The 18,286-nt window shown below is 39.0% G+C and overlaps 1 protein-coding gene across 1 annotated transcript in view; it reads right to left on the bottom strand.

The window, feature by feature from the left end:
* Nucleotides 1–901: 901 nt before the first annotated feature.
* LMNB1 (lamin B1) overlaps nt 902–18,286 on the bottom strand; it is a 52,791-nt gene continuing 35,406 nt past the window's right edge. Inside the window, exons 6-11 of the mRNA XM_027547012.1 lie at nt 17,193–17,413; nt 15,920–16,145; nt 14,077–14,181; nt 9,802–9,921; nt 4,365–4,472; nt 902–1,703 (exon numbers count right to left, since the gene is read on the bottom strand). Coding sequence (XP_027402813.1) covers nt 1,662–1,703; nt 4,365–4,472; nt 9,802–9,921; nt 14,077–14,181; nt 15,920–16,145; nt 17,193–17,413 — 822 coding nt within the window. The 3' untranslated portion in view covers nt 902–1,661. The remainder of the gene's footprint in view (nt 1,704–4,364; nt 4,473–9,801; nt 9,922–14,076; nt 14,182–15,919; nt 16,146–17,192; nt 17,414–18,286) is intronic.

Genomic DNA, 18,286 nt, shown 5'->3' with positions numbered 1-18,286 from the left:
ATTTTGCATGATGTACTCTGCATATATGTTTAATAAATAGGGTGACAATATACGGCCTTGATGTACTCCTTTCCCAATTTTGAACCGGTCTGTTGTTCCACATTCAGTTCTAATTGTTGCTTCTTGACTTGCATATGGGTTTCTCAGGAGGCAGGTAAGGTGGTCTGTTATTTCCATCTCTTTCAGAATTTTCCAGTTTATTGTGATCCACACAGTCAAAGGCTTTAGCATAGTCAACGAAGCAGATCTTTTTCTAGACTTCTCTAGCTTTTTCTATGATCCAATGGATGTTGGCAATTTGATCTCTGATTCCTGTTTTTTCTAAATCCAGCTTATACATCTGGAAGTTCTTGGTTCATGTACTGTTGAAGCCTAGCTTGGAGGATTTTGAGTATTACCTTGCTAGCATGTGAAATGAGTGCAACTGTGTGATATTTTGAACATTCTTTGGCATTGCCCTTCTTTGGGACTGGAATGAAAACTGACATTTTCCAGTCCTGTGGCCACTGCTGAATATTTCTTCCATATTTTAAGACAGTAAAACTAGATTCTAGAAATATTATCTCCATCTTTTTCCTTTAAAAGGAATATCTTCCCCAATTTCTCCCATAGTCCCTACGTTCCCACATGGCTTTCTTAAAGAGATTTTAAAAGGTCTTACTGTTAATAAGCTAAAAAATATAAATGATAACTGGGCTCCAAAAAAATTAGCTATTATTATTGCTTTTATTTTAAGTGCTATTATTAATGACAGCAGGGTACTGAAAACAGGGGAGACCCCAAAAGAGTCTGTGTGTTTATCTTCCCATTGTCAGAGCCTTAAAGAAAAACCTAGTTCAAACAAGAAGCCAAATTATTTTTATCCCCTCAAAATGTCTTTAAAGTTAAAACAGACAGCAGGTTAATATTAAAACAGCCTTTTATTGTTAATGTCATGTAAGAAATTTAAGCAAGTTACACTACCTTAAAAAACACAACTAATGCGTTTTAGGAGAAACCCTTCCCTTCCCTCTCCTCCCCCTCCCCCCATTCCCCTTGCGAATTAAGAATCTAAGAGAAGAAGTAACCATAAAACAAAGTTTTGTGGAATCCTTCATCCAGAGTGCTTACATGATGATTAGGTTATATTGCCTTCTTACAAAATTTCTCTTTTCTAGTTAAAAAAAATTTTTGTAGCCTTGATTGTTTATTACAAAAAATTCAGTACAAAAGTTCAATATATTGAAAAATGCCTTTCCCCTCCCTCACAGCACCGTTATATATAGCAGAGGATAATCAAGAGCAGATTGCTAATCTAGATGGAGCAATCTTCAAATTAAACCCAGACACACAGTGGTTTATTTACCCTCCCCCTCCGCCTCCTAAGAACTTAAAAAAAAAACACACACATACAAAAAAATGTCAAAAAATTTGAGGGAACCTTTCCAAACAGTACAGTTAATTCAGTGTCAATAATTCACATCTTGCAACAAAGTGTATGGATATGATTTCTTTTACAAAACTTTCAGTGTCAAAAAAGGAAATTAAGGCCATCAGATTCGCAGCTTAAAAATTCACATAAAGGAATATAAAAATATTCTGTGCTTCTGAGAAGGCTCTGCACTGCATGTAGGTAAGGATTACCATACTTCTTTATTCTGAGGAAGACAGTTGACTTGAGTTTACATAATTGCACAGCTTCTGTTGGAACCTCTTGGGGCTCCCTGGTGAGGAAAACAGAAAGAAAACTCTTAGCGCTAAGACAATGGATCACAGTATTTTAAAATAAGGAAGAGATACTACAAATTCATTATCACTTACCTCCAAATGGACCTTTATTACTTCTCACCCTTTCTAACCTTCTCTTATGGACTGCCCCCTAGGATACTGAAACAAACTCCAAAACACTGATTCTCAACTTTAGCTGCATGTACAAATCCTGAGGAGCTTTTAAAGAAAAAGCTGATCTAGGCCTCTAGATTAAATGAGAATTTCTCACTTACCTGGGGAATAGTATCTATTTATAAGTCATTTTAAAGTTCCTAAAGTAGTTCTAATATGCAGCTGAAGCTGAAAACCACTGTTCAATAACATCCTTTTGTAACTTGGTAAACAAGAAATCAGTGGACAGGATTTCTGAACACAGAGAATACGGCTGGCTGGACCCTCAGCTTTCAGATCCTGAAGCATCTGCACTGTATTGATCTTCAAATGAGAAGTCAAAATGGCTCCATCTACCCATTTCTTTCTCACTCACTAATTCCTTAAAATCTCACAACATGACTGTGACTCACCACTTGACTAAACAGAAACTGGTTTCTTAAAGGTCAAACAAAAAGACTTCAAATCAACTCAAAAGGCCACTGGACTTTCTCTAACGTGAAGTGAAAATAGCTGATCCGTCCTTACATCTTCCTTCTTTTGAACCTCGGTATCATTATTTCTTCTGATCACAGAAGCTAAAAAACCTTGCACATCTTTCTTTTTCCTTCTTGCCCTCAAGTTAGTCACTATGCCTTAATGACATATCCCCTGTGATGAATTAAAAATCCTCATAAATTCACTGCCATTCCTCCCATTATGAGATACCCAGGGTTTACCGCTCCCCCGCCCCTGCCCCGGAACTGGAGATGGCCTATGACTTACTCTGACTGAGAGAATATGGGCTTTTAAGAAATCTAGTGCTCTCTGTTTTTACCTTCTTGGAAACCAGCTGCCATGTTGTAAAGAAGGCTGGGTTAAACCACCAAATGATAAGAAACTGCATGGAAAGAGACATGAAGAGCATTTCAGCCCCAGCCAAGCTTCCAGCTGAATGCAACTGCAAGACTCACTTCATTCTCCATTGTGTTAATCAAAAAAATGCCCAGTTAAGCCCAGTCATAGGAATTAAGAAATCACTGTTTTAACCCACTGAGTTTTAAGGTGGTTTCTTAATGTAGCAACAACAGATAATCTAAACCCCCATAGAACAGCACTGGGTGTGTGTTAGTCACTCAGTTGTGTCTGACTCTTTCTGACCCCATCGACTGTAACTCGTCAGGTTCCTCCGTCCATGGAATTCTCCAGGCAATACTGGAATGGGTTGCCATTCCCTTCTCCAGAAGAGCTTCCCGAGCCAGGGATCAAACCCAGGTCTCCTACATTTCGGGGTAGAGTCTTTACTGTCTGAGCCACCAGGGAAGCCCACAACTCCACTGTCTGACTTTTCATACTCAAATAACTGCCTATCCTTCAAAATACTGGACAGAACCTATTTTCCAGAGATCTTCTCAATTGTTCTGGTGGCTTAAAGAGCCTTCTCCAGCATTTGACCTGCTGTAACTCAAGCTCTGAACCCCTAGTCTCTTATATTATTCTACTACCAGTCATTATAATGCTTCCCATAAGGGCAGGAAATGGATCTCGTGTCTGTTTCTTGTTAAATCTGAGTATAAAATACCTGTTCTTAACACATTACTCACCAGAGATGTATTAATACTATACACCTTAATTTCCACAACCTCCAGACCCCCAGGGCAATAATGTGCTAAATATTCTCCCAAAATGTATGAGGAAGTATCCAGGCCAAAAACCCATCCTACCGTAGCCTAGCTCAAGTGGTTCTCACTCTAGAGAGCAAGCTCCTAACTCCTGACTCTGGAGGCTGAATACATAACAGGATGTTTATTTGGAGCAGGACTGGGGCTAATTAAGGCCAATGAACAGATTTATAAATCTAGAGACATGGTGATAAAGTCTTATAAGGATAAGAGTAGGAATTTTGATTAATGATCAGACTTGAACAGCTTGAGAATATAAACTGAAGGCTTATTACTTATTAATAATTCCAATTTAATTAATTAAAATCAAATTTGGAGTTCCTTTATTTCAAGGGCTCTCAAAAGTCCAAGCATCAGCTAAAATCTAGCTTGCAATTAAATGATTAAAACTTAAGACAGCAAGAATTTTGCTTCACATTGAAATTGAATATTACTCTTTTTTTAAAGTTTATATGTAGATACCTACTCTAACTTAGCCGTCTAAACTCAAAGAACCCTTCAATAAATAATTCTGAGCATGCATTCCAATCCATATATACTTATGCGGCACACATGTCCTGCTATAACATATGACATACATTATAAAACAAAAGACAAAACTGAAATTCAATATAAGAAATAATTTTTTAAAAAGAAGGGCTAACATTTTCTTCCAGTACTCAAACGTACTATATCTTGAACATCCCCTCAGGAAAAACAAACCCCACTTGGTAGATCACTGATTTGGTTCATCAAGTAATAGGGGAAAAGGAAAAAAAAAAAAAACAACAAGCCCCACTATTGGTTTTGGTCTTCATGTAACTATGTTAATAAAATTTAAAAAGAACTATATTGAAGTAATACCTGCTGGTGGAAAAGTTCCTCCTCGACAGCCACTTCGGCTGCTTCTTCCTCCTCCTCTTCCTCTTCGGGTATGGTTGTTTTGAAGACTGTACTTCTCTGAGCAACCTCCTAAACAAGAGTTTGATTTTAAGTTAAAACACTATACTTAAAACCACCAAGTCTGTGGGAGGACATCCTTTCTTTGCATAAATTTAAGAAACTGTATTCCTACATCAGGGACTTTTTTTTAAGTGGTTCATCAGTACTTCAACTACTAAACAGGAATTTTTGCATAATTAGTAGCAGTTCTTAGATCTTCAATATTCCTTGCAGGGAAGCTACTGGGATCCAATTTGAAATACCCACTGAGAAGTTTCCACGACTTTTTATCCCATTCTGTTACTAAGAATTCTGTAAATGATTTGGCACACTAAATTCTTTATAATACTCAACATGAATTCAGCTTAAAGAGCGTGGCTCCTAGAAAAGAGAGGGTACTAAATAAATGCTGAATAAAATGAAGTCAGAGGCCAACTGCTGTGCTCTCAGGGATCCTGGTAGCAAGAAGACCTCCTGAGACTGAAAAGGACACGCTTTCATCCCTTCAGCAACTAGTTCCTCTTAAAAGAAATGGAATCAAAACACAGGAACAGTATTTATTCATAACATGCTAGTGAAGTCCCAATGAACTCTGCACAAAAAAACTGACTTGTCATTCACTGGTGTAACAGAAAGTAGGCGCAAATACAGATGACTTTCCTATAGAGAATGCTGACTTGCACAAATGCAGCAGCGTTTTTGTTTAAGCACAAGGCTAACCTGATGATCTAGCAGCAAGTAATGGGTCCTAGAGTGCTACAGAGCTTCTAATTTTACTCTGTATTGTGTCTTAAGGTCACTCAAGAAAGGTAAGTCCAGATGAAGATGCAAAAATCATGTGAGTAAAAGCTTATCTGAAACTTAAAACATGGACCAACTAGTTTAAACTGGCAAAGGAAGAAAATCAGAGAACAATGTCAGAAACATGAGACTTCAATTTAAAGTATATCCATGGATATAGTTTATAAATGAAGCTGAGGTAGCACAGTAATGTTTTGTATAGACTTTTGATTTTTGCTGCATGGCCAAGGAAGATAGACCATTTTGAGTCTCAATTAGCCAGAAACTTCTATTCTGTGAGATCAGTCTGTGTCAGATTGCTTAAACCAAATGAGTACTAATAAAAAAGCATGTGAATCCTTAGATCAGTTACAGCTCTTTGAACTAAGATATACACTGAGGTATGGTGGCACACAAAACAGAAAAAGGACTCTCTAAAAGTTTTCAGAGTATCTAGCTTCCCTCAAGTCATCTTAAAATAAGAAAAGTCACACAAAATCAGTTACAGAATTCTCAGACTTCCTGGTTGTCCATCAGTTGAGAATCTGCCTGCCAGTGCAGGGGACACAAGTTCAATCCCTTGTCTGGGAAGATTCCACAGGCCTTGGGGCAACTAAGCCCATGCACCACAGCCACTGAGTCTGTGCGCCCTAGAACCCGTGCTCTGCAACAAAAGGAGCCACTGCCATGAGAAGCCCATGCACAACTAGAGTAGCCCCAGCAAGCTGCAACTAGAGAAAACCCACGCACAGCAACAAAGACCCAACACAGCTGGAAGGAAAGAAGGAAGGTTTTTAAAAAAAAGATGGTTAAAAAAAAAAGTGTTACAGAATTCTCACATTTCAGCTTCTAGCAGCTCATGACAATGTACACATCCCATATGGAAACACTGGCTCTTAGAGCTTGTGATAAAACACCAGACTATGAGCCTCAAATGAGAAGCTTAGAAAATAGCAATTTGCCAAACTTCATTAATTATGAATTACTTCAGCACAACTGCCTTTAATTTAAGCCTGCTGTTAAGCACTTTTCATTTGACAACATTTAAAAACCAATTAATCTAATGCAGAAAGCCTGTATGGAATATAAGTGAGCTAAATGTCTACAGATTTAAATAAAAAAATAATAAAATTCAGAATCAAAACTTGTTGGGAGGTTTAGGCCCCAAAAGGTACTAAAGATAAATGTCTTTACCAAAAAAATTCCTCTTAGAAGGACACTGAACCGTATCAGTGATCTGAAAGGCACACACAGATGGTTTGCTTCTCTATCAACACGTCACGGGTCTGTCCAGATAAAGCCTGGGTACGTACAGGTACACCATCTACCCAGCAGTGCAGCAGGGCTAGCTCCCATGCTGTCTCTCCAACTCCGCACTCAGTCATGCCATGTGGGTAGCCTGGAATCACCAGTGTGAGTATTCACACCACAGAAACCAGCAATTACCACAAATCAAGGTGGTTTTTATTGATAAAGAGGCTGGCTGTTAAACTATGGGGTCTCAGGACACACAAGTAGTATCTACATGTACAAAAGTTTCAGGGACGCCTGTATTTTAGAGGTACAGAGAGACCGCTTTATTATTTTCCTCATTAAAAAAAAAATAATAATAATCCATGTTTTCTGTGGTGACACTTACTGCTTTTAACCCACCAGCATTCCACCCCACTCATTTCTCATTAAGAATGCAGTTTTACCTGGGTACCCTCTCTCACATGGAGATGTGACGTGTGTGTCACAAGGAGCGGAGTGTGATCTAGCCGTGGAGGTGGAGGAGGGCTCAAGCTCAAATTCTGTCCTCCCAACTCCAGGAACTAGCTAAGAGATGGGCATATGATCCAGGCTGGTAAAACAAGAGTGAAGCCCAGGCGAGGACCTGACCGGGACCATGCTCCTGCCCACAAGAAGTCAATCTGGAATGACGGCACCTCCAGCCAGCAGCTGTCTTGCATCCATGAGGGAGACACTCAGGAAACAGACTGCAGACAGATCCCAGGAAACAGACCGCGGAAAGATCCCAGGAAACAGACCGCGGACAGATCCCAGGAAACAGACCGCGGACAGATCCCAGGAAACAGACCGCGGACAGATCCCAGGAAACAGACCGCGGAAAGATCCCAGGAAACAGACCGCGGACAGATCCCAGGAAACAGACCGCAGAAAGATCCCTGGGGACGCTGGGTGAGCCAGTGGATCAAGTCCACTCTCCCTGGATTGTTGCATTGTGAGCTCACATATCCCCATTACTTTAAAGCCAGTTTAATTGGGTTTCCTGATATCTCCAATGCCTCAGCAAGAAAACATGCATTGAAAAATTAAGTTGACTTAGTAAGTCAGTTACCTACAATGTTATAGAAAAAATGGTCTTTACAGGTGGTAATTATGAATTATGATAAATACAGTCTGGAACCTACTAATGAACATGGCCTTACAGAATGAAATATATAAATGCCAAAAGTACTTGTCTGACAATCACAGAAATAAGAATCGTATTCATACTACTTTGCTCATTTCTGACAGAAGTCACTTTACAGAGTCTAGCAAGCAGAAGACAGAAGTTTGTTAAAAGAACAGGCAAACAAACTCAACAATCTAATATTCAGTGGTTTGGATTATGAAGGGAAACCTAAGCTTCAGTCAGCTATATTGCTACGTCATCAGTAACACTACCTCTAGACATACCCCATGTCATGGTATCTACTTTGTTCACTTGTCCTTGAACCTATTTTGTGGGCTTTTAAACCTCCTGCATCCTGAATTATCTTCCTATAAGATCGTTTCTAAGTTGGAACATGTTTTCACACACAAAAAAGATGGGACTAGATTCCATGGCTCATAAAAACCTATTTCATCTACCATGGCCCCTTATTAACAGCACTTTTCAATCTGTGTGAATCGTCACTCATAACATTTTGAAAAACACATGCGCTCCTCCAGTTTCAGACCTTGCAGAAACTACCAATTTAGAAGCTGCAGTAATTTCAGCACTCGGGCAGCACCAGCTACAGCTGGGAAGAGTTCCAAAGTGCTAAAGGCAATAAGTAAGCAGGGCTCCATGCTGAGAAGAGGAGGAAGATTCGGTTCCTTGAAGTTTGTCAATTACTGAAGGCATTTTTAAACACCCTCCAACCCTGAGAACCTAGGAGGTATTTGGAGGTGAACTGTACTGAGGTCTACAGTGAAAAAAAATCAGATGCCCTTTCATTTTCAGCCTCAGTCTGAGATCAAGGGCATTCTTCTTTCAGCAGACAGTGAGTTCAGTTCCATACGAAGAGAGGTCTAAACACCAGCAGATGTTCACAGTGAAGGACGGGTGGGAAGATGGCTGGGAATAAGGTGCCTCATACGCAAACACCTCAGAACCCATCGTGAATGCAGTTAATAACTTTATTTCTCTGTACTTAAGTGAAGGTCTATGTTTGATTTTTCTAAAATTTTATCTATTAATTCTTACTGAATATGTGCCAGGAAAACTCAGAACAGCTCCTTATCCCTGTGTGCTTATTACTCTAGTGAGACACGACAACCTGACAAGCAAGGCAAGGGCTGTAACCTGGCACTATGGGAGCAGAGAAGAACTCCTGACCTGTAACCATGCCTTCCTTTGCAGACACTCTGATCTCTTAGTATGTGTGTGTGGCTGGGGGAACTTAGAGGCGTCTTTATGTGACAACAGGGGTAGGTTAGGTTCTTTGACAAGAATTCTATGACTGATATGTTAAACATACTCATCAAGCAAAGGTACACTCCTCAATCTTTAAACTCAGTTTCACAGGCATGTGGAAAGCTAGTAACAAGGTTAATAATATAAGCATTTACCAGAGGCCAGATACCATTCTGAGCACTTCCCAAGGACTGTTGCATTTATATTACTCTTATTATATTATCATCTCATTTATCGTACTTTGTTATTACCATCTTCACTTTAAAATGATAAAACTAAGAGAGCTGAAGGAACTCACCTAAAGTCACAAGGTCACTGGGCAGTGGAGACAGAAACTGAAAACAGACTGAATTCTGGAATCTGTGCTAACAATCAAAACTACGACAAACTCGTATTTCATTCCTAAAATCTAAAACCTAAAATCTAAAACTACGACAAACTCATATTTCATTCCTAAAATCTAAAACCTGCACTTAGCTTTACTTTGACTGACTCAGCAGCCTTGGTCTGATTTAAGCAATCAGTTACTTCACATTTGATTTCATCCTTGAAAAGAAATCACATTTGCACGATGAACTCTCAAATGAAATTGACACCGTGGTGGGGACATAGATAACAGACTTTTGGTTGCCAAGGGGGAGGGGTTTGGGGGAGGGATGGAATGGGAGGTTGGGGTTAGCAGAAGTACGCTTTTACAGATTGAATGGATAAATAAGGCCCTACTTTATAATAGCACAGAGAAACAATACATTCAATATCCTATGATAAACCATAACGGAAAATAATATTTTTTTACAAATACACATATGTGTATAACTGAATCACTTTGTTGTACAGCAGTAATTAACACAACACTATAAATCAACTATACTTCAATTAAAAAAAAAATGACACTTTGGTAAAACCGATACATACTTCTCCCTGAGAATTTTTCAATATAACCTTCACATCTTCGCCAGTGCCCCAAGAGTTCTGGTTCTTCCAGATGAGGTCGGTGGGAGGACTGGCTGTGACACCGGCATTCGCAGCCCAGATCTGGGAAAGAGAAAGGAAATCAAATCAGTCTATGCACAGCCCTGCTCTCCCACGTGCCAATAACATAATGATGAGACTTTTTAACATCTTGTAAGAGGAGTGATTCTAGAATTTCCAGGACTATGGCCTAGCTTCAGCCTTGCTATATTAACCAGTTATGCTTCCAAGAGCCACAGAGCTCATCCAGACCTCAGCTTCCCCATCTAATAAGTAAAAATGCTGCTACAAGGACTAGATTCATATCCTAGCTCTCCTAACGTGTCAGCTCACCTTGATCAAGCTACCTTACTTTTACCCTCCAATGGGACAGAAATGGTCCTGTTAATACATGGGACTACTGTGAAGGAAAATGATGACCCAGAAAGAGGAGCTGAAGCTGAAACCCCAATACTTGGGCCACCTGATGCAAAGAGCTGACTCATTTGAAAAGACCCTGATGCTGGGAAAGATTGAGGGCAGGAGGAGAAGGGGACGACAGATGATGAGATGGTTGGATGGCATCACCGACTCAATGGATATGGGTTTGGGTAGACTCCGGGAGTTGGTGATGGACAGGGAGGCCTGGTCTGCTGCGGTTCATGGGGTCGCAAAGAATCACACACGACTGAGCAACTGAACTGATAAAGAGGAGGTGGCTGACTCAATGAATATAAGCTCTCACTGCCAGCACTCTATTATTCTACGGGTCTTATGAGCCATCCTTCCATGTAGAGCCTTCTGCCCTGCTCCAGTGGGATTCTCTAGCTGCCTACAGCAGGAACTGAGGAGATGACTAACTTCTCTAGCAATCTCTGCAGCAGACAGCCTATCTAGAATACGGTAATGGAAAGTGGTACATACCCAACTAGGGACACTGTCATAATATCCCAGAATGTCTGAGACTGAATTCCAAAAAGAAGTCAGGAAACAGAAAATCACTCATTATTCAATGGAAAACATGACTGCTATCGAAACAGACAAAACAAACAAAAGAAATATTTCCCTTTTCCTAAACAAGGAAATTCTGCAATATTTTAATGTATTTACTGGCAGAAGAGTACTGGTAGAATAGAGAAAACTTGAAAGTTAGAAAACCTGGGTTTGAATTATGGACATATATGTGTGATATGTGATGTGATAGTCCCTCAATCATGTCTGACTCTTTGCGACCCCATGGATTGTAGCCTGCCAGGCTCCTCTGTCCATGGAATTCTCCAGGCAAGAATACTGGAGTAGGTAGCCATTGCCTTCTCCATGGGATCTTTTGACCCAGGGATCAAACCCAGGTCTCCTATGTCTCCTGCATTGCAGGCAGATTCTTTACCAGTGAGCATAACACTACACCTCTACAAACCTCTGTAGGGACACTATGACCAGTCCTGATCTTTCCAAAAGACCATATGAAAACAGATAGCAAAGTTTTGTACTCCATACATTGTTTAGGAACATAAAGGGCCATACAATGGCAAAATGAAGACTGGAGATGGTATAAGCTGGTATCTTTTTAAATGGGGAGAAAACTTTATCAACTACTAATTAGGAGAAACCCCTTTCCTCTTTAGCTCCTTTGAAGCTTCCAAATCTTCCATCAGCTTTATAAATGGAAAAGGGCAGAGAGCATTTACTAGGATAAAACTGAAAAAAAGAACTGGATCCAGGCTGACCTTCGGGTTTTGTGGAATATTAATCTAACCTCAAGCTATACTTTTCACTATTCCATATGGAATCATACACTTGATCTAGTGTTAATAATAATAATAACACATCAGTAACCTTACTGGGTAATTTAACCTAAAACTAATATGTCCTAGAGCTGTACTGTTCAACATGGTAGTCATATGAAGCTTTTGAGCACTTGAAACATGGCTAGTAAGTATAAAGATTTAGTAAAAAAAAAAAGTAAAATATCTAGTAATTTTTTCTATTGATTATGATATAATAATGAATTGGTGAAATGATAATATTTTAGACACTGAGTTAAATAAAAGATAGTTCTAAAATTAATTTCACCTTTCTTTTTCACTTGTTTTAAATGTGGCTACATGAAAATTTCAAATTACGTATGTAGTTCCCTTACTTCGGGTCTAGAGTTTTAAACTGATCTTTGCTATTGCCTTGTCTTGTACAATTTTACAGGAAGATTACTTATCACTACCATGTTCCACAGAGCTTAGTAACACATTTAATGCCAGTTAACAAATGAAAAAAAAAGAAGTATTACTTTTTTATGTGAAAACTGATTTCTCCCCTAGATCCACAGAATATATATATATATATATATTTAGTCACTGAGGAACTACATTCAGTGGAAAAAGCAGATGACTGGCCTAACGGTTTTATACTACTTTAAAGAGATAAAGAGCACACTCAAAATCTGAAAATTCTGAATTAAAATGTCAGATTCTTTCCAACACATTATGCAGCTTCCACATGACACACAATAGGACTGAGCAATTTTGTCTCACTATAGTAATCACAGAAGAGAAGAAAAGACAGTGTGGTTAGGGTATGTTCCCATTTTCACCAATTATTACAAAATTAGCATCTGATATTTTCATAATGTGGTGGCAAGTTCTATGAATACATTTTTTAAAAGAGAAGTTCTAACCTATTTGAAGCTTTGATATTCAACACTAAGTAAGGTTTGCATCAATCATAAAATATTAAACATTTAATATTTTTTAAAAAGAACTGATAAAAGGACAGCCACTTCAACATTCTTTACAGATGAAAACAGTGACTTCTTTAAAATCTGTATCAAACTTAACATATTTTGTTTGCTAAGTCTCCTTACTGAGTAAAAACAAAGGAATTGTGTGTTTGCTCAAGGGAAAATATTTCTCTAAAAAGTGAGTCAGTAATACTTAGTAATGATTACATACGTGCAACTGCAGAACACAACCACAAAGCACCATTTAGAATTCAAAGCAGAGTCAGAAGGACACGAAGCCCGTCGCCCTCTAAATCTTGACAGCTTAGATAATCTGAAAGACCACGCTGATCTTGCTAAAATATTATGTCTAGAGAATGATACTTAACAGTACCTATCACCTAGCTGTGTTCAGTCGCTAAGTGGTGTCCAACTCTTTGTGACCCTGTGAACCGCAGCATGCCAAGCTTCCTGTCCTTCACTATCTCCTGGAGTTTGCTCAAACTCATATCCACTGAGTCAGTGATGTTATCCAACCATCTCATCCTCTGTTGCCCCCTTCTCTTGCCCTCAATCTTTCCCAACATCAGAGTCTTTTCCAATGAGTCCACTCTTCTTTGGCGCTGAAGTGCCAAAGTATTGGAGCTTCAGCACCAGACCTTCCAATGAATATTCAGGGTTGATTTCCTTTGGGATTGACTGGTTTGATCTCCTTGGAGTCTCCAAGGGACTCTCAAGAATCTTCTCCAACACCACAGTTTGAAAGCATCAATTCCTTGGCGTTCAGCCTTCTTTATGATCCAACTCTCACATTCATACATGACAATGGAAAAACCATAGCTTTGACTAAACAGACCTTTGTGGGCAAAGTGAAGTCTCTGCTTTTTAATACACTGCCTAGGTTTGACATAGCTATTCTTCCAAGGAGCAGGCACCTTTTAATTTCATGGCTACAGTCACCATCCACACTGATCTTGGAGCCCTAGTAACTTTTGTTAAAACAAGTCCGTACACCAACCTCAGAGATGGTAACTAAGAGTGAGGTAGACACCACCAGTCTAGACACCAAAACACTATCCAGATGATACTGATCCTCACCTAAGGCTAAAGACTGCTGATTTAAGGCATACCTCAGCATTAATAGATCACCTCCTAACAGTTCTTTATGCCAAGTAGTATCTCCTGCATTACACTGGGCTACCAGGTAACACTCAAGAAGCAACAGTTTTTTTTGTTTTGTTTTTCTTTCGTGGGGAGACAAGCAGGGAGGGGTGGGGGGAATCAGCTGGTAATATCTGCTAGAGTAGATAAAACTATTTCAGAGGCCAATTCTTTCACTTTTAACAGTCAATTACCATCTCAAAAACACAGAATTTTTTAAATCTTTGGTAGCACTTGTAATTTCCTAATAATGTCAAAAACGTTTTAATGCCCATATCTAAACTGTCTCTTTAAACCAAAATGGTTTCAATTACTTTAATTATTGGTTAAGATAATGAAATTAAGTGATGACTAAATTAACTTACTGTAACAGTCTGGCCTGCCTTCAGCACATATCTTGAGGTATATTTGTAACTCACTGATGTGTCTCCAATTTTTCTGATCATCTCCCAGCCTCCCATTGGTTGGTCCTATTGAAAAAAAAAAAAACCAAGGTCACCTCAAATATACAAAAAGTTAGGGAATAATCAAATAAATCAATCCATAGGCAGTTAAACTAAGACAACTTTATGACTGTCTTCCCATGGTTCCTATTTTCCCTCCTATAAAAAGAAAACATGGTTTTGTCATTCAGCAAAACAGAAACTTTGACAATGCTGCAATCTTAATTATTAAGGTGTGTGATCTTAAAGAGGGCAAAACTGGAAGAAAAGAGATGTAAACCAAACTAAATGCTCATATTCAATGCTAGATTAGGTGCATAATTTAAATTTACAACATCATCTCGCTGAATAACTACCATTTCACACATCGAATTTTTGACCACCATAAGCTTTTATTTATTTATTTATTTTTAAAAATCACTTATTTATTTGGCTGTGCCGGATGTTAGTTGCATGTAGGATCTTTAGTTGTGGCATGTGAGCTATTAGATGTAGCATATGGGATCTAGTTCCTTGATGAGGGATTGAACCTGGGCCCCCTGCATTGGGAACACAGAGTCTTAGCCACTAGACCACCAGGGAAGTCCCTGCCATAAGTTTTTAAAATATAGACACATAAAGCCTAGAAAGAGAAGGAAGAAAATACACCCTTTTTCTTCCACATCTGTACCACTTGTGCCCATATTTAATACTTATCTTAAAGCATAAGAGGCTCAAAAAGAGTTAATAACATAATGAGCCAGTCCCAAGCGCTGGCTTTCAATGTTAGCCCGTAGGCTGCCCAGAGCTGCCTGACTCCTAAGGAGCAGTCCAGGGTATTAAAGCAATTAGCTGCACTAATTTATTTATATCCATCTCTTACTCAAAGACAGGAATAAACGAGGCTCAGAGCCAGCTCCAGAACAGCTCCAAAAAGGGCGGCGATGCCTCCTGTAACACAGCCAAACTACTACAATGGAGCAGCAGAGGCTCCCCCGTCCTTCAGTTTCTAAAGTCGTGACTGAGAGGGCCTAGAGCCTGTGCTGCTCTGTATCAGAACCACTAAAGCTCCTTTGCCCATCCCAAGTATGTATTCATCCACACACAAGACAGTTTTAATAGCTTTGAGGAGAAAAGAAGTCATTTCACAGACATTTTACAAATCCTGAACGTGCTTCTGAAAGTGCAGTCCATTCCACTGTACCTGCCTCTGGTATCACCTGACAACCCTTCATGGCCCCAGCTCAAAAGTTCAGGATTCCCTGCTATGAATATTTTATGTTTACTTTTAAATAATTTCAAGATTGGGCTTCATACTATTCCTAGTGCATATTAAATCAACAGTGTTCATTCATTTATTTACAGAGAAAAACACTCCTAACATGTGTCAGAGCCTGGGCTCATATTTCCTCCCTTTCATAAAGCTAACAGCTGTGAAAGAATATCAACGCAATCTATCTTCTTCACAATTCTGGCTAGGACAGAGAATATTAATAATTCATCCTTAGGAAGGCCACGGTGACAAAATGACCGGGTAAGAAAAAAATCCCTGGCTCTCTAAAGAAGAGCTAATGAATAAAATTTTTAAACCACCAAGTGCACCATCCCTCTTCCTTTTCCTATTCAAGTTTATGCTACACTTCATGAATTTGGGTTAAAAAGGAGAGGGAAACTCTTATATCATGAAGATGACTGAATACAAATAAAGGCTGAGGAGTTATTACAATTGCGACATACCCCCAATTAGCAAAGCCTCTCTGGACAAAAAGGGGGTCTGTGTTTTCACCTGTTCCGAAGTGTTCTTCAAGCGGATAAATTTTCCATCAACATCTATCTCTTCAATGCAGACATTCCCTGTGGCTGAGGCAGAATGGGAGATGCTGACACTACTGCTGGCCTCGGATTCTTCCACGTCCACTCTCTTCCGCTTTCCTCTGGTGGTACGCACGCTGCGACTCGAGGATGCGCGTGACACTGTTACACGGGAAGAAGGGCTTGGAGAGAGCTTCAATCTACATGGGAGAAATAAAACGTTCCAATTATGAAACACATATGCTCTTCCTATCTTAATGCACATGCATTACTAAAGCACAACATTAATGACGATCTGCAAAAGCCAAAGTACATCTTAACAAAAAGAAACTTATTTGTGCTACAATGTCCACTATCAACATTCTTTTTAAAAATTATTATCTGAATGTTTTAGCTAAGAAAAGACCACAATCATAATGCACAAAGTTTAGAAAACTGGGAGAGGGGTTGGTGAGAGGTTGGGGGGAACAACTCATCCACCATCACCCCACCACAACCACTGTTACATTTAGTATACTTTCCGTAATTTTTTCAAACCTGCATTTTCTGTTTACAAAATTACAATCACAGTGTGTGCAATATTGAAATTAAATGTCTTTTTGTTCTAAGTGAGATACTTGCCCTTTGGAACTTTTTCTCAGAAAAGGTTTAAAAGGATTTATACACTAACCAGATTTGAAAAGTACACAGTCTCTTTCAGCAAATCTGGTATTTTGCAGCATCCCTGCGTGCGTGCTCAGTCATGTCTGACTCTCTGCAACCCCATGGACTGCAGCCCGCCAAGATCCTCTGTCCATGGGATTTCCCAGGCAAGAATCCTGGAGTGAGGTGCCATTTCCTACTCCAGGAGATCCTCCCAACCCAGGGGTTGAACCCATGTCTTCTGCAGCTCCTGCACTGGCAGTGGGATTCTTCACCACTGAGCCACCTGGAAGTCATTTTGCAGCATATTAAATTATCAAAACATTTAAAATCCCAAAAGAGAAATGGTATCCTTTCACAGTTCATCATTTAAAATAATAATAATACTAAGACTGCTTGTACATCTTCTGTTGTTGATGAAGAAGTAAGATCTATTACTACCTATCTCTACACCTAGATATTAAAAAAAAAAAGAGAGAGAGAGAAAATATTTAGAGTTGTCCTAATTGTTTTTTTTTTTTTTAAATCCTATTTACTTTTCTTCAAATAGAAAGGGTGGGGACAAAAAGTAGACTATGAGGCAGAGTGACAAGCAAGTTACATACCTCTCTTCTTCACCTTCTAGGAGTTTCCTATAAGCACTAATTTCCATGTCCAGGGCTAACTTGACATCAAGAAGTTGTTCATAATCGTTCAACTGTTGCTGCATCTGATCACGTATTTCCGCCATCTCTCTCTCTTTGTCAGACAGCATGCGGCGAGAGTTGTCTCTTTCTTTAGCAAGCAAGTCCTCCAACTCTTGAATCCTCTCCAAACATGCTCTAGACTGAAGATTCAAGGGAACACATTTACTTTCTAGGAACATTCCAACATTAGCACAACCCTAGCACAGCTATTTTAAAACATTTCCTGACCTGGAACAAATCCAATCTCTTAACATCAGAATTCAAGAACATTTTTATTTTAAGAAATTAAAAAACAAAATTCCTCCAATACAAAATACAACTCTTAGGAAAGTTTTGTCTTATAAAAAGGCTAGGAAAAGACATTCATCTAATGTGTCATAAATATACATATAATTTTTGTTTGACCAAATGAAACAAAATTTTAAGCTGTAGTTTTAGTAAAACAGTCTGGCTCCCCTACAAAGCATTCGGCTCAAAAGTATAAAGTAACAAAAACAAAGAATTAAAAGAAAACTCATTGACAAAAGAAACTGAGTATCTTAATTCAGAAACTTAACAAAAGAGATTCTAGTTACCACTTCAGAAATGGTGTGCTTTCCCACACTCTATCAGCATGCAAATACCATATGATATAATATAGTCTGTAAATATTATTGTAAACATGGAAACCTCATATTTGGTATTAAAAAAAATGAAAAATTACACCTCCTACACAAGAAGGTTCATCTTAGAAACCTTGTCGTTCACCAGGTAATCACTCATCTGCACATCTCCAAAACAGAATTCATCTCCCTAACCTCAGAAAACGACCACGGTAATCAACTCCAAAAGACTTATGTAGAGCTTAGGCCCTTAAATCACAAGTAGTATGCATCAAAGCAGGAGGGAAAGGGCACATACTGTGCAAAAGTGAAATCTGGAAGGCTAAAGACAAAAAGGATCTCTATTCCTTGCAGAAACATTACACTCTAGCTAGTGAATTTATTTCACACAGGGATATAGGTTAAATAATT

The sequence above is a fragment of the Bos indicus x Bos taurus genome, chromosome 7 (genome assembly GCF_003369695.1).
Source record: "Bos indicus x Bos taurus breed Angus x Brahman F1 hybrid chromosome 7, Bos_hybrid_MaternalHap_v2.0, whole genome shotgun sequence".
NCBI lineage: Eukaryota > Metazoa > Chordata > Mammalia > Artiodactyla > Bovidae > Bos > Bos indicus x Bos taurus.
The sequence above is the reverse complement of the archived record's forward strand: the minus strand, read 5'-3'. Positions and strand labels throughout refer to the sequence as shown.